The 25,649-nt window shown below is 43.6% G+C and overlaps 1 protein-coding gene across 4 annotated transcripts in view; it reads left to right on the top strand.

The window, feature by feature from the left end:
* The window catches only part of MARK1 (microtubule affinity regulating kinase 1), a 492,874-nt gene that overhangs the window by 340,273 nt on the left and 126,952 nt on the right, over window positions 1–25,649 (top strand). For all 4 annotated transcript variants that reach the window (XM_078649810.1, XM_078649807.1, XM_078649809.1 and 1 more), the window contains exons 5-6: window positions 19,346–19,411; window positions 21,686–21,756. In XM_078649810.1, coding sequence (XP_078505936.1) covers window positions 19,346–19,411; window positions 21,686–21,756 — 137 coding nt within the window. The remainder of the gene's footprint in view (window positions 1–19,345; window positions 19,412–21,685; window positions 21,757–25,649) is intronic.

Genomic DNA, 25,649 nt, shown 5'->3' on the forward strand with positions numbered 1-25,649 from the left:
GCGCCAAGATTTTTCAATTTTATTAAGGACACAGAGGCGAGGATTATGCTTCTCAATCTTTACTGCAAAAACACAGCAGCCAATGAAAATGCATATTTTCATAATAACAGTATAACAAAACTACATTTCCCATGATGCACATATGTATAGGCACGCCCCCACAGTCCATAAGAACCCTTAGCGTGCTGCCATCTTCCTCTTTCTTTGAAGCGAACAAGTCCAAACGATAACTTGAATAATTGTACAACTCCTCCAACGTGGAAGAAAATATGGTCCTCAAGCATATGATCCTGACAGCTTTCTCCGTCTAGTCAGACTTCTTTTCTGATCCTGAAACAAAGGAAATGAAACCACCATAACCACTGAATATATGGGTGGGCAAGCTTGTTACACTTAACCAAGCCGGGTGGGATAATCCTCGCCTCCGTGTCCTTAATATAATTGAAAATTCTTGGCGCGAATGCTAGCAAATTTTAGATTCTATTACAGGACCGGAGGCTTCAGATTATGCTAGTTTAACGCTCTTTAAAAACCACAGAAGTAATATCACCCACCGGCTTATAATAAAATTTCTTAAATGTCGACTCAGAGGACCAATCTGCACAACGCATAATGTCCTGAATGTTAGAACCAAACATGAACGTTTTTGACGCCATTGCGCCTCTCACAGAATGAGCACCAAATATTTGTGTGTCAATACCAGCTTCTTGCATTATGAATCGAAGCCATCTGGCCATCTGGCAAAGGTTTCTGCAGTGCAATCAACAATTGACAACAACCCTGAGGCCTTAAGGCCCTCGTGCATTCCTCATATGTCTTTAAACATTGTGCCACACATAATTTTTCATTTTCTGGAAAAGCATTATAGTTAATATATCTTGACAATGTTTTAGTACGACCTGTAATATGGAATGAAACCCCTTAGGGGGTAAATACTCTACCTGTAACGTCGAGAGCTCTCACATCCGAGGAACATCTGCTCGACGACAGGCAAAGCAGCATGGCCAGCTTAGCAGATAGCTGCTTCCTAGATAGGAGTGCATTAACAGGCCATTTGTTGAATAAAGATATCACTAAGGACACGTCCCACAGACCCCTATATTTGGGCTGGGGAGGGTTGGCAACCCTAATACCTTTAAGCAATTTGCATACTACTGGGTGCATACCTACCGGTTTCCCGTCTATCTGGGCATGCCCCGCAGAAATGGCCGATCGGAAGTTGTTACCTTATCGATAAGCCAGACCTTCCGCCGCCTTACCGACAAAAAATTCAACACATGGGGTAATTCTGCCCCCACGGGATCCAAATGTCGTTCCACGCACCAATTCACACAGTTCTTCCAGGCCGAGGAATACCGTTTTCTGGTAGAAGGTGCCCAGGCCTGTCTGATAAAGTCCAAAGTCCTGTCCGAAACTCCTGGCATTTGCCATTGTTCCCTGAAAGCCTCCATGCCATCAGCGTGAGCCTGCCCTCTAGAATCAATGGATGCTGCTCCTGAAGAGGACCCAGCAACAGCGATTCCGACTCCGGTAGTAACCTGGGAAGAGTGCAACTCCATTGTAACAATTTGGGGAACCACGACTGGGACGTCCACCACGGCGTCACCATGACTAACTCCGCCCGTTGCCTGATGACCTGCGTCATCACTCTGGGGATCAACAAGAACGGGGGAAACGCATACTGTGTCGCATTCGACCAGTCCTGCAGAAAGGCATCGGTCGCCTTCGCCAATGGATCCGGCCTACAGCTAAAAAACTGGGGAATCTGATAAGTGAGTCTGGAGGCAAAGAGGTCCGTCCAGAATGGACTCCAAATCTTCTGAAGCCACTGGAAGACTTCAGGATGCAACTTCCAGTCGCTGAAGTCCCTGAGGTGCCTGGAGTTCCAATCCGCCACCTGATTGGACTGACCCGGAATGTATTCTGCCATCACTGAGATCTGATTCGTGAGGCAGGAGTGCCAAAAATCTTTGGCTATCTACACAAGAAGAGACAATCTCGTGCCGCCCAACTTGTTGATGTACCTCACCGCTGACACATTGTCCATGCGGAGGAGGATACAACATGATGTCTGCCTAGGGGATAGCATCCGAATTGCGAACGACCCTGCGAGCAGTTCTAAGCAATTTATGTGCAAGGAAAGTTCTTGCGGAGACCACCTGCCGCCCGTGGAGATGTCCCCGCAGCATGCGCCCCAGCCCCATCGGCTGGCGTCCGACTCGATTACCACCTCTGGCTGAGATCCGAAGATTGCTCTGCCGTTCCAGGCGTCCACATGGCCTAGCCACCACTGTAGCTCTGACCTGACTTCCTGTGACAGTGGGATGACGTCCGAATTGGACAGTCCCTTCTGGAGATGTTTGATTTTTAGGCATTGAAGGGCCCTGTAATGAAGAGGGCCTGGGAATATCGCTTGAATGGATGAGGCCAATATCCCCACTACTCTTGCTATCGCCCTGAGTGTGACTGTTTGACTGTTCAATAACTTTAGGATCTCCTTCTTGAGATCCTTCAGTTTCGTCTTTGGAAGGCACAGTTGGGCCGACTGTGAGTCTATCGTGAATCTGAGGAAGTCTATCTTCTGAGTCAGAACAATCACCGACTTCTTCGGATTGATAACAAAACCTGGGCTCTGAAGCAGCGTTGTCGTAAGGACGAGGTGCTGCCTGAGTGTTGCTCCATTCTGTGCCATGATCGAGATGTCGTCGAGGTATATTATGAGCCGTATGCCCCTTTCTCTGAGATGGGCCACCACTGGTTTCATCACCTTGGTGAAGCACCAAGGAGCTGAGGAGAGCCCGAAAGGAAGAGCCAAATATTCGTAGCATCGGCCGTTCCAGCTGAACTGGAGGAACCTGCGATGCGGCGGAAAGATTGGAATGGATAGGTATGCGTCCTTGAGATCTAACCTGACCATCCAATCTCCTTCCTGCAGCAAATCCGCAAGAAGATGGATACCTTCCATCTTGAAATGGTTGTACGTTAGGAATTGATTGAATTCTTTGAGATTCAGAACCAGTCCCCACCTCCTTTCTTCTGTACAATAAATATGTTGCTGCAGAAGCCGTGAGGCCCCCTGGCTGCTGCTATCGCGTGCTTCCGCAGCAACTCTGCAATCTCCTCGTCTATAAAACTGCGATCTTGTTGGGAAAAATGGAGATTTGCTGGGGGACTTGACTGAAATGGACGAGAGTAAAACTCTAACTGAAAACCCTGCACGGTTTGCAACACCCAGGAGTCCTGAGTTAGCTCCTGCCACTGACGTAGACAGTGTTGAGTGCGACCCCCCAAAGGAAGAAGAGAAAGGTCTACAACGCTCACCTGTGGGCTGCTGGGCCTTGAAGTTCGCCCTGTTGAACCTCCTGCGGGATGGGTAGAAGGTACCTCCACGAGTGGAATCATAGTCATTTCTTCCGCGACCAAAGTCGCCTCTCTGGGAACGTTGGTGACCACCACGGCCTGACAAGCGGCCCCCGCCTCGCCCGGCCCGATTAAAAACACCCTGGTTGAACACTCGTTTTATCCCAGATTGCGCGTTATCCAGGGTAGTAAACCTACTGACGTACTTTGCAACGTCCTTGACGAATCGCTCCCCAAAGAGCTGTCCCGCCGCAAGGGGTCCGGGTTCTGCATCCGCCAGCTCCGTAAGGTTGCTGTCCATCCGAATCAGGAGTGACTTCCGCCGTTCCGATGAGATTGGGCAATTTGCGTTTCCTATGAGGCATATGGCCCGTTGGGTCCAACCTGCCAAAATATCAGGGTCTATCGGGAGAGAGGACTCCTTGGCTGCCAAGGCCATTTCCAGGATTTTGGCCAAAGGGCCCACAACGTCCAGCAGTTTATCCTGGCATCCCCGCCAGGCGCGGTCGATGCCACGTTTGGGGTCCTTTGAGAATTTTCGCAGGAATGTTAGCAGGCTTGCGTCAATTTCGGGCGTTTCTGCCACCTTGTCCGGCAGCTCGGGGCGCGGACACTCTGACTTTAGGCGATTGCGCACTTCCGTGGGGAAGTTTTTCCTCAAGTTTTCATGAAGATAGGCCGAAACAGCGGGGGGAGGCACCCAGTCTGAGGATCGAGGGTGCATGATGTCGGAAAGATCAAAGGTGAAAGGGGTAGAGGGAGGATCCGCCCCTGCCGGCGGAGTTGTCTTCGCCTTCTTTGGAGGGGGAGGCTCCTCCGAGGTGTCGGTGTCAGTATCTGTATTTGTCGTGGCAGTGTCAGTATCTGTATCTGTATAGGTCTTAGACTTAGCTTTGGCCTTACTACTGGAATAGGAGTGTTCAGCCGTCCCACTAGCGGGCAACGTGGCAAGAGCCTGTGCATGTGGCCACTGCACTGGGTTTGAAGAGCCCTGGTCAGATGTGGAAGCCTCTGACTTCTTCTTTTGCGGCTTTTTGTCGTAGCCATGTCTCTTGGCGAAGCCCTCGAGCTGTTTCCTGATAGGGCGCAGAGCCGCTGCTAAAGCCTGTTGAACAGTCTGTGGGACCGTGGTCTCCTTCGCCCTGTTCACAGAGGACTGGACCGAGGCGTCCAAAGCATTTACTAGGTTGTCCTCCACAACAGCCTCCTGCTCATATGTCTCCTCCTCAGCATACTCTTCTGGGTATTGCTCCCACTCAACCATTGTCAGGGGTGGAGTGAAGCTATAACAATAGCTATGCAATACAAATGAAAAAGAAGTGCTCTGTGAGTCCCTTTCACAGCCACACGGAGGGGTAATGGGGGGGGGGGGGTCAACCCACCAGCACACAACAGTTTTAGCTAAAGAATTTCCTAAAGACACCCTCAGCAAAGCTGTAGTCTGAAGGGTCAGAGACCCAGGCCAATGCAACAATAAACAGAGCGTGTGCTCACTCTCTTCTGGCCAGGATTTTACAACCTGCTACAGGCGATCACTAAGGCAGAGCGATAATCGTAGGAAAAATCCGTTTGAATTATGGGGATATTCGCGCTGCTAACGCGCCGCCCAAACGCGACTGAAAAACCGCCCAAAACAAGCCCAAATTCAGCGCGTTGGGCAGCGCGTCGCCGCCGAGAGCCACCCGGTACCTGCAGCGTCACTGGGCAATGAAGGAAGCCCTTGCACATGCGCGAGGAGTGCGCACCTAATGGGGAGAGATCACAACCGGGAACAAAGGCTCACTAAATGAGAAGGATATCGGTCTGCCCCCGGTCAACGACCGTCACCTCTACATGCCCTATACCGGCAGGAATCTAGTGCCACTGAGGAATGAAATGCCAGCGGGCCAGAATGACGCGCTAACAACAAAGCGCTCGCCCGCTAATGCCTAATTCCCTCAAAATCAGTCAGAGTTTACAGAAGGCATATATCATCCTAAACATAGCATCATCATTGTCACCAATAAATCGTAATCTTCATTAAAGCGGAGGCTGTTAAAATCACTACAAAACATGCAAACAACAGCAGATAGAGGGAACAAAGTGCACTTATCTCGCTGTGAGCAGCAAAGAAAGAGGAAGATGGCAGCACGCTAAGGGTTCTTATGGACTGTGGGGGCGTGCCTATACATATGTGCACCATGGGAAATGTAGTTTTGTTATACTGTTAGTATGAAAATATGCATTTTCATTGGCTGCTGTGTTTTTGCAGTAAAGATTGAGAAGCATAATCTGAAGTCTCCGGTCCTGTAATAGAATCTGACCGACAATAAAAGTGCTGAAGTGGATGCCTGCTTGTGCCCCGGGGGGACAGTGGAGTGCACGCGATGACGAATGCACTCAAGTGGGTCCCAGCTTGTGCCCCAGGGGCACTAGGTAGTGCTCGCTATGTCCGTAGCGCAAAGAAGGAATAAAAAACACGTTGGAGGATTTCCACTGAGATAATAACAGCGCGCTGACCCCACAACACTCTTGCAGCACTGTAACTTTAAAGGAAGGTGTAGCTCATTGTTAGGTTTTGTTTTGTTTTCCCGATCGTTGCTTGAGACTCTTAAAAGAAGTTCCAAAAAGGCGGATGAACACAGTACTTTGCTGATAGGAAACTGATAAGAGAAGCACACACGAAAGAACAGGAAATAGAAGGCCTACAACCAATAGAAGCGTGGAAAAGTAAAGTGACAAAGACCAATAAGAAGGGAACGCGCGGTAGTAAATCCCTTTTAAGATATATTTAATACAATAGATTTCACAAGTGCTGTGCAGGCAAAACCTTAACATGTGTGAAACCTCCAAGAACAATGAACACCTATCATTTTGGAAAAAGCACATTATTGTAAAATACCAGTCCTCCAACAAAAACTGAGACATTCCAAAAATCTGGCGAATGCCACTGCATTGTTCTGTATGTGTCAAGTGAAAAGGAATCGCATCATAGGAAAAATGAAATTTTATTTCTTGAAAAAGTAAATAAAAAAACCAATTGTGTTTTTCTTTTGAAATGCATATTCATTGTAAGGGGCCCTCATTCAAAATATTATTCCAGAAATATATGTAAAATTTGCAACCACACTCAAAAATTACCCAGGTTCTCAAGAGATATTTGAACATTTCACACACAGTAAAGGGTGTCCCGCAATATTCACAATTGAGGGTCATCTCACTTACCCTACTCAGCACCATCGGAGTGCCGAGCCTCTCTCTGAAAAGGAGGTCTGTTGGTGATTTGATATCAAGGAGTATATAATAATTATTTTCATGTCCTGGCTCGTTATCATTCTCAATCTTGAGGGTACCTTACCACTAGCAGGAGGACTAGAAAGTTCTTTTCCAGCTGTTAATTTTGCATGCCTGTACCATGAATGGCATGCGTCTACACATCCAAACACATCATTTCTCCCGTCGCTGTGCATATGCAAGCCCTGGCTATCTCTCGTTTTTCCACCAAAGGGTGAGAATTAGAACTGCTGCTTATGCATTCAGCAAGTTTTAAAGCAGGGACTTGGCCCCAGTGCCCTTTCATTCGTTCATCCTTTTTGATCTTTTTTTTTTGTTTTTTACTTTGAGTTTGTAATGGCGTGTTACTGTTGAAATATTTGTTATCTGGATTCTATCCTATTTTTCACACCTTATAGATTCGGCTTTGTGAAGGTTTTTTAGTGCTGCCATGAGTTTACAAATTACTGAATGTTATGTAATTATGTTTTGGTAACCGAATTCCTCACTAAGGAGATTCCTACTATTATTCTGAGTAAGATTTTTTGTTACTTCATTTTTCATACTCATTAAACTGTTATTTATTCCTGAAGGGATATTCTCATCCATCACGGTAAAGCATATTCTTTTTCATTTGTTCTATTTTTTAGCCCAATATTTCCATTATGTACAATTTTTCAGCTCTTCTGTACAAGATGCAGCATCAATCAATTAATTCTGATTACTTGCATTCAATTGTTACCCAACGGTTGTTGCGTGTATAGACAGAAACCCAAAACCTTAGTGAGAGAATTGTGAAATACACATCTTTGTTTAGGTATCCATTCCACCATATTCTGCATCTCAGAATGCTCTGTAAGTAATTGTAATTATTATCTGCTCCCTATAGGTGCCTATGGGTAGCCAGTGGCTAGCCTTTGCAATAGTCTATCTGGCAAATATATATACAACCAGCTGCCAGTTCCTAATGGACACATTGACTGTGTAGTTTTAATTCATTCCTTCCATATGATGCTGCTGACTGTTTTTGACCACATCTGTAGTTCACTTTATGGAGGTTTTCGTTAGACTGGTGTGTAGCTTGATACAGTTACTAATTGGTTCATTACATTTACTGTTAACTGATGAATATCATCTGCGTGCTTCTTTTGTGTCTCATTCAGTTATTATCTGTATTGGTCAGCGTTGTTTGCTGATATTATTCTAGATTAAATGACAAATTAGTTCTGATCTAAAGCGTGCCTGATGTAGAATGTCCTATGAGGGTATTCTGGGTCGCGAGTTGAGGCACCTACCTTAGTACAGCGTGTATTGCAATTTGGCTTGCAGTGTGTGCTCCTGTAGATCATTTGCTGTGCACAGTCCTGCCATCTGTGGGGCCCAAACATTACAAGTAGTTTTAATTCTAAGTAATCTTGGATTCGAGGTGACTGGTGATACCGATCCTCAAACAGACAGTCCACAGGACACAGACAACACCTCAAATAGTTTTTTTCCGCCATTGAATTTGGACGGGTTTATTTGGCTCTGCGACTACTGCATGCTGAAAAACAACAATCTTCACTTCAGACCATCGGAGAACCTAAATGCACTAGACATCAAGCATTTGTTATAAGATATTTTTGCCACTGGCTGAGCACTAGTTTCTCAGAGCCATACTGGTGGATAACCCTGTGCCAGGTCGAGAAGTTGTTTGTGGGGCGGGGGTGAGGATGAAGGAGCGTTGTAAAGAATAAAGAACTTATAATTTAAGTTTTCCCCTTCGCTCAGTTCTCCCTGGTCAGACCAGTATCTGGTCTGTAACCTTTGTCAGCTGATGGACCAAAGCAAAATAGACTGTTTGTCCTTTAGATCTAACAAGACTGTTTGGCACTGCAATGACAGACATTGGGAGAATAACTCTACGATATTGCGCCAGAAATCTGCGAGTCTCCATTTGCTGCAAATGCTGAGGATAAACCCGATGATCAAAGGATAGGTTCATCCAGTAGGCTGAAAGACTGGAATGACAGAAGTCCCATGTATGTGCTCTCCCGTGACTCTGTCATGGTGTTCTGATGCCCTAACAATTACTGAATTCGTTAAAGAGCTCCATAACATTATCATACAGGTTCATTATTGAAACTCTGTCTAAGACTTAGTATTTCATTAAATTCCCGTACTATGAATACAATGTTAAAGTGCGCCACATAGGGCTTTAAAGTCCCATTTAAATCTAGAGTACTAACACCAAAATTAGAAAGAGAGTCTAAGCCTCCCACTACAGGACCCACTATTACTAGGAGGGCATTTATAGCCTGACTCGCTTGTAGTTAACAGAGCAAGGAAGAGCTCGTATACCGAGAACTGATGGTGCCCCGCCTTCAGACATGGAGAGTAAGTGCACTGATGTTGCTGAAAAGCATGTGGTATTAGGGGCAGTAAGACAGTGGCATATTGCAAATTAAGTGTCTCTCCTGTCTGTTGGTGATGGAAATGAATGGGAGAGGATGAGACCGTGCCAAACCAGCTCCCATACAAACACAAGAAAAGAGCGAAGGTGATCGTCACCCAGGGTACGCTGAATGCAGCGAATATGGTAGAAACCTTCCCAGAGGTGGTCAACAAATGTGTGGATCTACTCAGCAGGAGATATCCTCACACTCATGAGTAGGTGCTCAACTATTATATCCTACGTAGGGCACACCAGCAATCAACCTGTTCGCCAAACACAAGAACACAAAATGGCAAAACTTCACTTTCAGCTACTGTCACCTGCACTCCCTGGGCAGTGCTATATGGATCAGCTGAAAAAATAACAAGGTGATGCAAGGAATGCTCGAATTCATCTCAGCCACTGACTGTTGCTCAGGCCACATTTCAGACCATGTTGTGCCCACTGTGCCATTCTAGGCAGAGACCCACCTTTGACACATCAATCTTGGTTCTGCTCTAATAGGAAGAGTCCAGCCTAACCTTGAAGGCCAGGTCCCCTCCATATGGGAACACAATCAACCTCAGATCGGTTTCGACCTATTTAGGTCATCTCAGTAAGGTATAGCTTGGGTCGTATGGCACAGTGAGCATGGGTCCTACGCCTCGGCATACTTGTCGCACTTGCTGCAAAAACAACAAGGTGGTCGAAGAAAAAGTGATGGACTGGAATGTGGCCTAGACTAATTACTAGTAGCTGAGATATTTCAAGTATTCCATCCCTCACTTCTGTGCATTCTTTAGTGCAACGCCATAAGTGCGACGTATATGCCCAGCCGTGGGCCCTGTTCTCTCTGGCACTGAAAGCAAGCTGCACCCATCTCAAGAGGCCCAAATAGGCCAAAACCGGTCTTGGGTTACTTGTGTTCTGGTGGGCAAAAAAAATTATGGACTAGTATGCAGCCAAGAGTAATTACCAGTGGCTGAGATGAAGTCATGCATTCCATCCATCACTTTTTTTATTGTTCATATGGATCAGCTCGTCAGGGATATTTGTATCCGATGTCCACCTCACCGCCCAATTACAAATAATTCTGTGGATCAGGAAAATGCATCAGTTCCAGTGTGGATGATACTCGTTGCTCCTACCGGGGGCTCATCTGCCATGGTCCTTGGAAATGTGATACACCCTTACGAAAAGTTTAAATTGCGCCCAGATCTGCACACACTTCAGATCAGTTAGTGCTTTAGAGAAAACTAATCACTTCAGTATGCTATGCAGCTAAATGGAAATATTGTGTCTGTTACTGCCATAATTTAAGCTTGCCCCCCCCCCCCTTTAGGATCACAGGACAAATTGTCACGTGTTACATATCCAAAAGTCATGGCTTGTCTACTCTTCAAAACACATACACTTAGCGGCTTATAGCTGCCTACTTGCAGAACAAACACCGGCAGTCTATTTTTAAGATTGTGGTTTTTAAATCCTTTATTGAAGATTTAGAAGTGTAATACACCCTAAACTAACATCAGTCCTTTCATGGGATCCTAACTTTGTCCTTAATCGACATAATAGATCGCTTCGTTCTTGCCTAAAGCAGTTTCTATCGTGGAAGGTGTTTTACCTTGAAGTTTCCACGTCCTTAAGTTGAGTAAGTAAATTGTAGGCTTTTTCAGTTGAAGAACCTTATATATAAGGTCCAAAACAGAGTTGACTTTAAAACACACCCTCGTTTCAAGCCCAAAGAAGCCTCTCCTTTTAAGGATAGTCAGTTGAATGAGCAGCCTTCTTTTTTCCGCTGCTGCAGTTGCTTTTGGAAAACACAATTTCGATGTTAAAGACCCTTTATGTATTTTGTTGATCGAACTAAGTCAACAAGAAGAATAAAGCAACGCAAATTCTCGAGCTGCTCTTTCAAAGTGAATTGTAAACTATATTAAGGGCCACTGTAATTGTGAAATTTTGCTGCATCTTTGTTTTGCACCCAAGCATAGATTTGCTACATTTGCTACACAACCTGCAGATTTTGAAAAAAAATATATGTTTTTCGCTGAAACAGATAAAAGTTACTAAAATTTAGCAATATGTGTTGCAGCGCAGTGGAAGGTCCTTTGTAAAGGTTGACTGGCCCCCTTTTGGTTGTTTATCGCCGTATGTGGGTGTTAAAGTAATGACGTGAAATCTTTGCCCAGACAGTGTTAACTTGTGTAATAAGCATTGTCAAAGGCAATAGGTCTTACATCTGAGAGCTATTGGCTTTGGAAGTGTTTTTTAGCCTCCGTCGCACTGCATAAGCAGTGGGCGGAGCTCCGAAGATTTTATGTTTCTTAGTGTAGGGGGCTTGAACCCGCCCCTCTTCTCTATTGGCTGGCCTAGTAAATGCTGGCCAGCCATTGGAGGAGAGGGGCGTCACTCCCTTTAAGCCCCGTCTTTTGGAGATTCGGGGGTGTGTTTTTTAGGTACTTTCTATCTGCGACGTCATCCGTCACTCAAACCTAAAAACACGCCCCCGAATCCCAAAATGGCCGTGTGTTTCTCCAAGGCATTTCTGCCTCGCCTCGGAGAAACGTGGTCGTGTTCATGGCGTGGAGCAGTAATTTGTGGACAGTAGGGCTTTCCGCGCGCTGCTGGCTTTTGTTTGTTTTCCCCGCCTGGATCCAAGTGTGCGCCGCGTACCCCTACCGTACTTCCTTGCGTCTGCTACGCTTCTCATAGAGTGTGTGCCACTGCTAAAGTTTCGAACTGACCCACACGCACCGTACTTTCATCTGGCTGCATCGTACCCCTGCTGCTCCGCGAAGAGAAAGGTACGCTTCGTCCTCTTTAATTCAGGGAGCTGTGCGCTGCGTAGGCTCCCTGCACTGATTTCCCCGTTAGCGCTGTACGTTGTGTACACCAGGTTAATATTGAACTGTGTCCTGAGACCCAGGCGAAAGGTACGTCGCGTACCTCTGCCTGGGGGCATTGGAACTGTACGCTAAGACCAAAAGCATTGAACTGTACGCTGTGATTTTAAAGCAGAGAACTGTACGCATCGCATCGACTGGATGTTTATGTGCGCTGCGAACCGCCTGTACTGTCCGCCACGTACTCCTGAGTCCCTGCGTTGCAAGCAGTACGGCCGTACAGCGAGATGCGTGAGCATCGGTAGGGCCTTTGTTTTTCCCGTTCGAAGCGCACCAGAGCGCTACGAAGCGCACAGCCTGCTCCAACCTGGCCAAAAGTAGCTAAAACCCTGCATCCCGTGTTGTTGACACTAAAGAAGTTGCTGACACGCTGCATCAAGTGTTTTTGGGTCTTAAGGATGTGTTGGAAACCTGCACTTCGGGCATTCCAAAAGGAACACTATTATTGCAAAAGTATTGGGGCCCCACCTTTCAACATCCAACATTGTGGCACCCTTTCCACCACACTGGACGTCTGCAGGCCTCTCTCTTGCCCTTTTATGACAGGGCCTTGTTTCAGCGTTGGCTTCAGCTTTGTACATTTTTAGATCTTTTGCGTTTATTTTTCAGCTTTCCACGTAGACGAAATAAATAAGCACAGGCTTTTTTAAGCCTGGGCACAGGCCTCCCATTTTCCAAGAGCCCACTCCCAACCTCCCACCACCGATAAAGTGATCTCTGGTTCTTCCCCCTTCTCTTTAGCTCAACCTCTTTCTGCGTACCTCTACCCCTGACTCTCGCTCTTTCTACCTATCCTTACTTTACCTCACCACTCTCTCTCCTTTGCCTCTGCGCCTCTATCATGTTCTTCCAAACCCCCTACGTATGTATCTCCCCCTTTCCACACCTCTTTCTCCGCCATCTTCCTCTACCTACCCTCACTGTTTACTTACCTCTGTCTACCTCCACTAACTTACTCTTCACATCATCTCCCTCTACCTTGGCTCTCTCATCTTTCTACCTCTCTATATTGTATTACCTTATCTCTCTATCTCACAATAAATAAATTGCAGCTCTTCTCTATCTAGTGTCCCCTCTCTGTACCACCCTCTAGCCCCCATCTCTGCCTCACCGACCTGTGTCTCCCACCTCTGTCCTTAGGTTGCCTCAGGTCTTCTAACTCACGCCCACTATATCTTCATGGACCCACTCCCATCTCGCCTCTGGCCTTCTCACATCTCTTCATCACCATTCACCTCTCGCAGGTACACTTCTATGTACCTGACCTCTGTCACTCACTATCATGACCTTACTGTGTCATTGTTCTCTTTGCACCTCACCGCACTGTTCCCATCTCACTGCCTCACCTCTCTCTCAACCTCATCTATTCCTTTAACTCGCCTCTTTTCATCTCACTTTACCTCACCTCTCCCCGTCCTTCTAGTCTCACTCTTTCACTCCCCACCCCACCCCCTTCATCTCCATCTCATTCCTCTCTTCCTCACGTCACTCACTCTTATCTGTGTACCCCACCTCTCTCACAAGGTAATCTCTCAATTTGTCTAACCTTTATTCGCAGCCTCACCTCTCCACCTCCCTTCTTTTTCCTCGTTGGTTCCTCCTAACTCTCCTCTCACTACCTTCCTCCTCTGTTGCTACCTCTTTCTCTACAGCAACCCTTTTTTCAGTAGAGGGACGCTTTACATTATTAAAAATTAAATATTATTTTGCTTCTCTTGGCACCTCTTACGAACAGTGAAAGAAACTCGGCAGTGATTTTAAGACTGTTCACTGGTTTAGGAAACATAAATAAAAGTTGCTTGTGTGGTGTCCAATGTTGCCTTTGTGGTCTTCAACTGAGACTCCTTACCGTCTAACTACACCCTTCGTCATGTGACGTCACCAGCAGTTATGAGGGTGTTTCAAGTCGGAAGGAACATGGCTTTCAAATGTTTAATATCCATGTGTAGGTGGCTCTATGTGAATGACTCTGTGTGGGTGGCTCTGTATGTGTGTGTGGGTAGCTTTGTGTGTGTTGCTCTGTGTGGGTGTAAATGCAATAGGTCATGCATTTACGAGCGATTAAGCTATTGGCATTGTAAATGACAATGCCATTTATTTAACGATTAAGCTATTGGCAATGTTAATAACAATGCCATTTATTTATGATTTTTAAAAAATAAAAAAAATGTAATGAGCAATGCCTATAGCTCTACCTTTAATAATGCCGAGACCATTGCATTGTAAATGCTTGTTCTTTTAAGTTGCTGAGGCGCTGATGCATCATAGTCCTGTTTTTTTTTAATTTAATATTATTTTTACCCATGCTGCGCTGTAGCCACACTGCTATACAGCATGGCTACAAATCATTCCTGAAGTCGTCAATGCCTGTGCTATACAGCATGAAGAAAGTGCAATGACCAGGCCAGTAATCTTAACGGTGAGACCTATTGGCTGTGCCAATGCCTATTAGGTCTTGGCACAACACGCTGTGATTATGAGTAATTCAGTTAAACATCCAGTTAGTGGGAAAAAATTACATTTTACAAAGAATCCTATTATATATAGAAAACAATTACTCCCATACCCATGTCTTACTGAAAATACATTTGGAGGCAGAAAACATCTGTTCTCACAATAAAAACAGATAGCTCTGTTGTCATAATAAACAACCATTTCAAAGAAGTAAAGTGCTTTTTTGAAGAGTGTGAGGCATAGTGAAACATAGCTACAAATGACGTAGTTCAACAAGGACAATAGAGAAGAAGAAAAAATAAAACCTCAATCACAGCTCAATCAGTGGATGGACAGCAATCAAGCTGGCCCATGTAAATGAAGTCAGCAGGTGCTGGCCAATTTGAAGGTAGCAAATAAGAGTGGCAAAGAATGTTAAGCAATGGGTGGGCTGCAAGCCCATTGTTGTATGCAATATCTCTTGCAAGCAACAGTGTATGCAGCACATGCGCTGTCACAGGCGAGACCCAAAAATGTCAAAATAAGGAAGTAATATTGTCACAAAATGTGTTGCATTAAGCTGCATAATTTGCTTTTTTTGCTGCATAAGTTACTCAACCCTACCACATAAGTTTGTCCTCGCCGCATAATTCCAGTGGCCCTGGCCATATTCACATCTGTTGAGCTAAACTAAGTATACATTAACTATACCTCCTACTGCACATACTAATCATAAGAAAGGTGACACGCTGACCTTTCTGGGAAACATCCTGCTAGTAGACTTCTTCAAAGCTGCTACTTGGTCGCCTAATCACACTTTTACTAAACACTACTCTGCAGGCATGAATACACGACGAGAAGCACAAAGCAGAGAAACGATTTAAAACATTGTTCCAAACATTCCTCGTTGCTGCTTAGAAGCCCCCGATTTAGGGACTTGGGTACTACTTCTCAGTGTATGCACAATGTGATTTATAGCAGTGCATGCTGAAAACAGTAAATTGTTACCTGTAACAATTTGTTTGCAGCTTGTAATGCTGTAGATTCACAGGCCCCCTCCCCATCTCCCTAGAAGCAATCATATCAGAGTGTTAATTATAAAATTAGTAATTTATTTGAACACTTATGTTCTTGTCCACTTTACAGACAACTAATAATGCTTTGCATCTCCACTCTAACCCCTTCCCATTGGGGAAAAACTAACCTGAGGTGTGGCGTCGTTGTCCTAGTGCATTGAGTTTCAGGAGCGGTATGAGACCTCAAAACTGAAACTCCTGCTTAGAACAACCACAGTGTGCAACGTCTGAGCCTAATACTCTGTGGCAGGAGTGTGCATAATATGTAATCTACGGCACTAGAAGATGAGTGTTACAGGTACATCATATTTTTCTTCTTTGCACTTTTCTCCTTGAAGACATCATTGTTCTAGTTGTGGCTGACTAGAGAGTTGTAAATGAGTGCTCAGCTCCCTGTCGAGTCTTCTACGAACTTAGCGTCATGTGTATCCCCCACATCATTTTCCTTGGAGTGTTTTCTCACAGGGCTTTCTGCTCATCTTCCGGCAGTTGCAATGGATGTGCCACTTGTCAGCGTGTTTTATCTTCCATTTCATGGCGCGTGCTTCCCGCCATGTGCTGCTTTTATGTGATTAGGGTCTCATTAGGTTTATCTGGTTGTCATAGAGACACATCGGTTGATGGAAGATTCTTTGGGTGTACCCGCCGACACTTGCACTTTCTTTACCTCACGGAGCCATGCCAGGGATGAATTTCAGTATTAACCAGTGTTCACCGCACTTCTTTTTATATTAAAACACTGTCGATACTTCCTCTTCTAGGATTCTTTTTAATTGGTTTTAAAATCGTCTACCTCCGTTATTCCGTGTGTTTTAATTCTTTAAAATGTTTCACCATCCGGACATTTTGGATATTGCGCCTGTTTTTACGTTTATGCTGCATAGTCCGTTTCTTTGTTTCTTGTGTTTTTTTGCCTGTCTAGAGGCGTTCGCATGGGCACAAGAAGCATACATTGTTTTCTTTGTGTTGTTAGTTGTATATTCCGTTTGCCCTTGAAGGTAAAACTCTTCTGTGATTTTCTGTTCACGCACACACAACAGTTCACCATTCTGGTATGTTGTTGGGTCAGTGTTCCTGCGAAATGTTTGTTTCCATTTAATTTCTACTGATCTATGATGCGCTTTTACCAATTCTTCTGTAAGAATGTTGTTTATCTTCATAGCAAGCAGTTGTTCAGGTAGGAAATGTTCTACTGTGATTGATATTTGCTATTTTTTTCAGATGATCTTTTTAACATAATTTGTTTTTTGAAAGAGGGACAGTGCAAAACCACCTGGAACCAAGGGCATGTAAACACTTACTAAATATGTGGTATTTAATCCACAAATATTCAAAACCTCAATGAAAGCCAATGGATCCCAATTGTAGACTTCCATATATATACTTTGCAGATTAATAGAAAGGTGCTCAGGTGATCACACAGTGAGTGAAAAACAGAGCATAGCGAAGCAGTGTGTATGATACAAAAGGCAATGGAACAATCATAATGTTTTTGTACAGTTTAGGGTTCAGGCACCGCAACCGCTCACAAATAATCATTTCCTATTGCTATAGTCGTCAAGTGGCGTTTTGACCTTTAGTGGATTGAGAGACATCATCAGGACAAGAACAAGTAATTTGGAGCAAGAGCAGCCAGTCTGCATGTGGAAAGAAAAAACTCTAGGTGACTATTGGTTCATTCTGAAAGAGTGCAATTTCTCTTGGTAATGATGATTGTATTACTCACGGATTGATTTGTAGCTAATAGAGGGATTTAACATTGAGAGGAAAAAAGCAGAATAGACTGGGCTGAGCAAAACAAGACAGAATCTCGTCTGCAGAAAGTGCTTTGTGTTTGTTCAAATTATAGGAATCCTTCCTCATTGTACAGATGTTCCTCTTTCAATCTAAAAGTAAGGTAATTCCCATGAGGCCATTGTTTGCTGTAGCAGGGCATTCTTAGAGAAGGTTGTTAATCTCTTGTATCCCTGTTTCTTTTTGGCTTTTTATTTAAGGTGCATGGATTGAGACACAAGCCCCTTCTTGAAATTGGTAAAAAGAGGGAAAGAGCACTGGGAAATGCTCTTTGGAACCCTTTGTTTAGAAGACTTGACAGAGGTGATCCTAATATGTTGATTGTGATTAAGAAAGAGCACTGGCACCTTGATTTCATGTAAAAGTATACCGTGTTAAAGTTTGTGGAAAGTTTCAGAAAATGGGGAGGCTTCTTGCTTTAGTTCATTTTGGGTGATGAGGTGATCCTCTTATATGCTTGTTGTTGTGTTGATTTGAAGACTGTCTCGGTCATAAAGGAGCCCTTTTTCCTGAAGTTGTCCGGCCACTAACCTTTTTGCAATTTTCCCATAATAGAGGAGGTGTGAAATTATCTTTCAGTTGAAATATTATTTATTGCACTGCCGGTCGTGGTTATCTTGTGTAGCGCGGTGATGACTGCTTGCTTCTTATGGTATGGATCTTTTCTTTTGAGGACGGAGTGCAGCTTAAACCTGCTCTTTTCGTCTTACATCAGAATTTACACGTGTTCAATATTTATTATAACTTTTTCCATTTCTGTAATTTTTACCTGTTCATTCATTCATTGCATGCTGTTGGGTGTTCCTTTCCCTATTGTGTCTGTGGCTGTTTTTTGGCATACTTACACTTTCTAGCTCTAATATTGATTTCCATGAATTCTACCTTTCTACCTGGGGGAACATATTTATTTAGTTCCTACATTTTAATTCATCTTTTGATTTTGTTTGTATTGCCTGGGGGCTCTTCAAATACACCATCTTTATTGGAAATACATATGGATTTCAAATGATTACCGAATAAGCGCCATGAAAGTGGTCAAGCTCTTATTCCTGTGGAAAAATGTGTAACACTTGTCCTTTATGGTGGAGTGAAAATCTAAAACGAATAGCGAATGAGCTTTTAGTCACCAAACTATGGACCATCTACTACTAATTGCCATTCAATTAAGAACGGCCCAATAAACAGTTGGATATGGTGTGTTTTAATGGTGAGCAAATTGCTGCTCTGTGTGACAAATTCCATCCCTTCATGGTAAAGACTAAACCTTACTTGCTTACAAGAGATCTCCAAGCTCCGAGACACTGCACAAAATGGATTGCGTTGCCGCGCAGCTCCATGTAGATTTTGTTACTCTTAGTATTGGAGAATGAAGTAATTACTTGTGCCAATAGAACACTTGTTGAGTAGCCATTGGCATTTTGAGATCGATACGATTCCTGTTGTTGTGTCAACCATCTCTACTACAGTACGATAGTAAGTGCTCTATGTGAGCACCTCACTTTCCTTACTCTAAGGTAAGTTCTTTAGTGGATTTCAATGTATACTTCTCAGACCAAGAATTTCTTTTAGTTCTTTTCAATCATGTAGCAGAGTACATGTTGTAGCATATTTGTGATTTCTTCACGTATTGCAGAATGTATTCAGATTATGGCAGTGGCTGCAGATAGTTGATTTATCAAATGTCAAAGAGCATTATCAGCGAGTGCTGGACATTGAAAGAGCAGCATGTGTTGTAGCCGGTGGCTGGAACAATAGAAGGTCTGCTTTTTGCCCATTAATATCTAGAACATTGAATTACGCTACAACAAGCTTTGCCTGACATTTCCCCTGTGAGCAGGCAGTTTTGATTCTCACTTTAGTACAGTAAGCTAATTTGGCCTCAAAGGAGTCACATCTGCTTAACCCACTGCAGTCACAGGCTAATAGTGATATTTTACAATATAGGAACCTGTCTAGTGGGGGCTGGTGTGGCGTTAGAATGATGGCGATCCAGATCTACAGGTGCATGAGAGAACTGTTTTTCAAAATCATTGCATATATGTCGCTATTTAGCATGGTTATGTGCTGCTGTCCTACATTTTAGTAACCTGCTCTATATTCTTTTCTTCTAGTTAAACTATTTGAAGTCATTGAAACAGAAAAGACATTATATTTAATCATGGAGTATGCAAGTGGAGGTGAGTCATGGTAACAACCTTTAGGTCGGATTGAATAAGATAAAATCTGAAAAAAGGTCTTGGAACCTGATAACATAGACAGGTAAGGTCTCCACACAAAGGAATGTTTTTCCTGAATTCCTCATTACCTCTTTTCTCCTTTCTCAACCTTATGTTTTATTTATTTATTTGTGTTATTTGTAAAGAGCACCATCATTCCCTAAGGGATATCCCTGCGCTTGACCTCATTCATGCCCCACTCCAGCCATCGCTAAAGTCATTAGAGCTGAAACAGCAAGTCTTCCTCATTCTCCGAAAGTTTAACAAATCTGGCGTCAAACATAAATTCGGAGTCAAATGATTCCAGTGGGCAGCTAAAACGTGGTGATGTGGTCATAGTGCGTGACCCCTTATCTGATGTCCCAGTAACCTCAAATTAATCCAGTTCCCTCTCGGTCAGACATATTCCCTTTAAACCTAACAAAGAATCACAAACTATTTTTACTACTCGAGCAGCTGCAATCCCAATAAGGACTCCTTTGCCAGTCACCTCTGTAAAATACTAACCTGTGGATTATTCTGTGGGGCTGATCCAAGATGCGAAAGACATTTGAAACAAATTGTGGCTGACATGGGATGATCCAAAGTAGCTATTAGCTGAAGAGGGCCCCTGTTTATATTATTTTTGGTGTTGATTACATGAGCTCTGGTAGACAGCTAAAGATGTGTGTAGCTAACCTTAGAATGCAGACTTTCAAAGAGGTATTATCTTCAGAACTTGGAGCTTTTACTATTCCTAAGACAAAATAAATAGTGTTTTTCCAAAATATACGCATACATCTCCATACCTGATGGTTGAAAAAAATAACCGTAATCTGAGGTAGAGTATGTGTTCCGGTGCATTGTGGACTTCAATGTGATGTAGTAGGGATGAGTTATGCCTAAGCTGAAACAAACGTTTTAAGTAAAACCCATTATAGATTTCCAGACCCAATAATAGCTGAAGGAGATGTGCACAGAATGTACAACACAACAAGTTGCAAACCATTGGGCTGCAGGTAAATAAATGTGTTCTTACTTCATTGGGTGTCACTATACCAAGTAGCATTATTCCTCCAGAGCAGTAAATCATTAACGTGCCTAAAAGATGAAAGTACAGCTTCCTCAGGTGCCTTTCAGGAATGGATGGTTTGCCTACGCCTGTGTCCATCCAGCCCACAAATGTTCTTGATTGGTTACTCTATAAACATTCCCCTGTCTTGATGATGACCTTGAAAACATTATAGGTCGAAACTCCATTGACTCCTGTCTTTGGCATACATTTATGCGGAAGCTTTGATTGCAATTTTTGTTCTTGTTATTAGTTGGACTTACCCTTTTCTAAATTTTGTCTCCCTCTGCCATTGTTCTTTTGCTGTAAGCCATGTTCTTTGTGATGTTTTTTGTGTAACTATGTGAGCACCTTGTATGTATTCTTTTACTGCTTTGTAATTGTTTTTTCTATATTTGCTGTCTTAGTTAAAAATATGTTTTTGTCTTAATTATCTTTGCGCTGGGTACCCATTTAAGATTTCTTGTCCAGGTATTTTTTGTGTTTTCATGCATATGCATTTCTAATGAATTCCTAATAGTTTACTGTTAACAATTTTCCCGAACCATTGCAGCCGTATTATCATCCAGCCCCTAAGCCATCCCCCAGCCTGTTCATTTTGTGAGGCCTGGAGTGTCAAAAAACATCTATACTACAGTGGCTTGTTTAATATTCAAAATAAAAATAAATAATGCGTTAATATTTTTGGGGGAGTGTGCGATTACCAATAAGGTGTCATGGCGTTTTTGACTGCTTCAAACAAGATTTATTTAAACAGACATGTTTTAATAGTTTGCGGCCAGATGATTATTGGTTACATATAGAAGGTGGAGACTGACCTTTTATCACCAATCATGATTAATTTTTCAGTATCTTCTGTAATAAATACTCTCTTTTGCAAGAGATTAAGGTCCAAAAATAAACAGAGGTGCCTGGAGATCAGTAACATTGATTGTGTATGATGACATTGTGTAGCTAATCAGATTGTTTAAAACAAATGTTTTATACAAATTGTTCATCGTGAGGTTTTAAGTTGCTGCTCCAACATGGGTTGCTTTTTAGCTTCCGCTGCTGCAGTGTTGAAGAAGGCTTTACAACTCTGATGTGCATGGTTTAGTACACCAGCTGGAAGAATCTTTCTTTTATGTTCATCCAGGCGTTTTGCTCGGCAACCCTAATTGGATGTTTCATGCATTTCTGTGCAGGAGAAGTGTTTGACTACTTAGTTGCACATGGAAGAATGAAGGAGAAAGAAGCACGCGCAAAATTTAGGCAGGTAGGAGACAATACGTTGTTTTTTTCCCCATCAATATCTATATGTCCATGCAATAAACGTGCGGTGTCTCTCGCCTCTTAATATCCACACTGTCAGGCTGTTAGTGGAAGAAGTAATGTCTCATTGTGCATGCAAGTGCAGAGGGTCTTGATGTAGAGAGTGAACACTCCCCGAAGAGGAAAATATCCAGTTCCTGAGTGTATGTTAAAAATAGACCAGGAGGATGGTGGTGTCAGCTCGCGCTGTGCAGAGTGTGCATCCTCCCAGTTTACTGTGTGATGCTTAGAAGACTTGTTTGTTTCTTCAAGTGGTGCAGAGTGACCGCGTGTGTTATGCTGAGTGACCGCGTGTGTCATGCTGAGTGACCGCGTGTGTCATGCTGAGTGGCAGCTTGTGTATTGCTGAGTGACCGCTTGTGTCATGCTGAGTGACCGCTTGTCATGCTGAGTGACCGCTTGTGTCATGCTGAGTGACCGCTTGTGTCATGCTGAGTGGCTGAAGATTGTCATGTGATTGATAGAAGCGTGGTTGCTGAGTCATGGGTTTAATGTGTTAAGATGCTGCGGTGCCCATTTGTTGCATGGTCAATAACTTTGTGTGCCGACTGGCCATAGGGTGCATTTTATGTTAAAAATAAGCAAAGCTAGTGTATTGATCCAATATTAATACACTGTATTCAAAGTATATCAAGTTTTTCATTTTGGAAAGTGCCTTTTCAGCTAGCATAACTACCATGGTTTCATAGCAGATTCAATTGCTTTGGATTTTGTTGCGTTGTAAAGAGTTTGTCAAAGTGAGTTTGTTATTTGTCATAGTGCAGAATGTGAAGTGGTTTGAAGGTATTGGCAGCTCTTTAACACATTCCGTTCCACAGATTTATATCATAATAACCTCGTAGATACTCGTATCCCAATTCTCATACTTCCCCCCATTCCATAAACCTTCTATCATGCAGGCCCAGGTCAAGCACTTGGGCAAGTTTTCGGTCTTTCTCAGACCTTATGGGAACCAGCTCTGATGCCCACATATGTCCCTCCGAGGGGGTGTGCCATTATTGCCCTTCTGGTTTACACTTGACATCAGCACAGTAGGCATGAGGGAAAACATTTAAGGTCAAAACTCCTCCCAGTATTGAGAGACCTTACAGAGCTGATATCGCATCGACTTCATCTATAAGAGCCTCAACATCGGGCCACTATACGCGGTCACAATCTAGGCATTTAGGAGCTTCCACCCCTTATGCACCAACAGCTGAGAGCTATCAAGCACTGAAGAAAAGAACTCTCGTCCCAGTGCCCTGAAGAAAAGGTACTCTGTATAGAGAGGCACAAATGCCAAATCCTCACAGGTAGGTTCAGCCTCCAGAAAAAGCAGGCAGGTGATATCCAACAGTTGTGTCCCAGAAATTGTTTCCCAGAGATTGGTCCAAATTGAGACTTTGCCTTTGTTTAATCCTTCGTCGTTGCTCCAAGTCTAGATCACTACGTTATCACCATAGCCACGGATCAGGCGACTGATTCAGGTTGGAGACAGTACAACATAAGCCAGAGTCTGCCCACACCAGGACCTCAACAGAAAGCGATGATGTGACATTCCATGAAGTGATGGATGGAGCTCCTGAAATGCTGAATTATAAACTAGTCACTCTACAGGAATAATCTTTAAAAATGTTCAAGGTGCCAGCAATTTTTGTGCCTCAGATCCCTATGGATACTTTTCTGGCTGATCTTTCCTAAAGCTTCAATCGATGCCATTAGGCGATGAGGGTCTGTGCTTCAAGGGTGAACACTCTACGCCTGAATTGTCTTATTGTTTCCTCAGTGTGAAATAGCCATGCTCTCCCGACAAAGAAAGGCTTTGCATTGGTGACATAGGAATGGAAATGGCACTCTGATTTAAAAGAAGGGAATCCTTTCCAGGTATTCTAGGTAGATTCAAGAAAGCCTTGTGGGGTTCATTGTGGGATTTTTGACTTGCTTCTTAAGGTTAAGAGAATCTTTACTCGTGAAGGAATAGATAATTTTCGAGTTTGTGGACCTGACAGACTGCGACTCAAGGTTAGTGCGATTGAAAAGGGCTCAATGGCTCAGTTTAACTTCTTTTTTTTTTTTTTTTTCTTTAAATCCTGAATATAATTAAAATCACGTCCTACTATAATTTGCCCTGCAGTACCCCTTAGTATTTCACTAATTTCAGTCAGGGCCGAGGTGTCATCAAAAATTGGGCCATAATAGTTTACAAAATTAAATACCTTTCCCAACAATTTCACTACAACCCAAAGCCATCTCCCTTTAGAATCTCTTTGCATTTGCAAGATCTCCCAGGGTAAATTCCTTGAGAAATAAATAGCAACACCCCTCTGGGCGACCCCAGCTGAGGAAAAAAACCCGTAGGAAAAATATCTAGGAAGAAACAACTTTGGGGAGTTTGATTTCAAGTGCGTCTCCTGGAGGAAGACCACGTGGGGTTTAAAAGCTATTGCCCATTTCAAAAGTGCTACATATTTCTGTTTATTTAGCAGCCCATTCGCGTTAATGGACAGGATATTACATAAGTCAAATCTCATTGACAAGGCTATGAAATTCTAAACCACTTCTGTACCAACAAATGTTAAAAATAAAAAACCTACAGATCTTGTATTTTTTTACTGCTTTCACCCCCCCCCACCAAGGACCCCCCCAGGGATGCGGGACCCCCCTTCCTGTCCACACTGCCCACATCCCACCCCTTCTTCTACTTCGGGTGTCTTCTTGTTACACCCTGGTGTGACCCTGAACCCAGGAACACCCGCCTGGATTTTTCCACCCTCTTTTTTTTTTCCACCTCTTCTTCCCCCTCCCCCCCCGATTATAGATCAGATTATAACATTAAAATCCTCATATTCGACATTCAATTAAACCGAACCATTGTGCCTAGGCCCTTGTTGATATCTCGTTAAGAAGGGTCTGAGCCTCTTCTAAATCAGTAAATATTTTTTTTTTCCCTTAACGAGAACCTTCAACTTAGATTGCTGTGCAATCGAGGCCTGGGCACCATTAGCTTTGAACAACTGCAACACCTTTACAAACTCTTTCCTTCTTTTAGCTGCAGTTGCAGTCATATCCGAAAAGATCCTGCATTTTATAGTTTCGGAAATAGTAAACTGGCGTTGTTGATATGCCTTAGAGAGTATCCGTTCCTTGATTCTAAAATCCGCAAAATTAAGTAGAATAGTTCTAGGAAATGAAGAGTTTGCAAAACGCTGGGCCGGTACTCTGTGGGCTCTTGTTATCGTCAGGTCTCCTTCAAAATCTGGCAAAACTACTTTCTGTATAAAAGAGTTAACCCATTGTACTGTATCGGATCCTTCTGTTCCTTCAGGAACCCCTACAATTCTCAGGTTGGATCGACGGGAGTGGTTCTCCAACTCCTCAAGTTTGTTCTCCATTATAATCCTCTTTTTTGTGGCCTCTTTAGTCTCTCCTGAGACCAGATTCATCTGATCTTCAAGTACGGCGATCCTTGACTCTGCTTCCGAGACCCTGTTGGGGAGCGCCAGTGTTAACTCCTCCAGCTTATCTATTCTAGCATGAATAGCAGCAAGTTCCGTGCGCTGATTATTTTTGATTTCACGGATCTCATCAAGAATTAGGTTGAGCATCTCACGAATATCTAGCTGGAATTTCACCTCAGATCTTGTTTCCTTGTCGATAGGACTAGAATCTAGTCCTAAAATTCCTTCGCTCCCGGGGGTGGTATCATATATACCCACCCCATCTTGTGATGCTTCATTTGCTGCATTTACTATAGAGAGCTGAGTTTGAGGTGGAGATGATGACATGTCAGGGCCCTTAGATAGCACATTAGAGGCTGGGGGATCCAAAGTAGGAGAGACCGGAAGAGGTTGTGATGAA

This window comes from Lissotriton helveticus, chromosome 6, assembly GCF_964261635.1.
Source record: "Lissotriton helveticus chromosome 6, aLisHel1.1, whole genome shotgun sequence".
Lineage (NCBI taxonomy): Eukaryota > Metazoa > Chordata > Amphibia > Caudata > Salamandridae > Lissotriton > Lissotriton helveticus.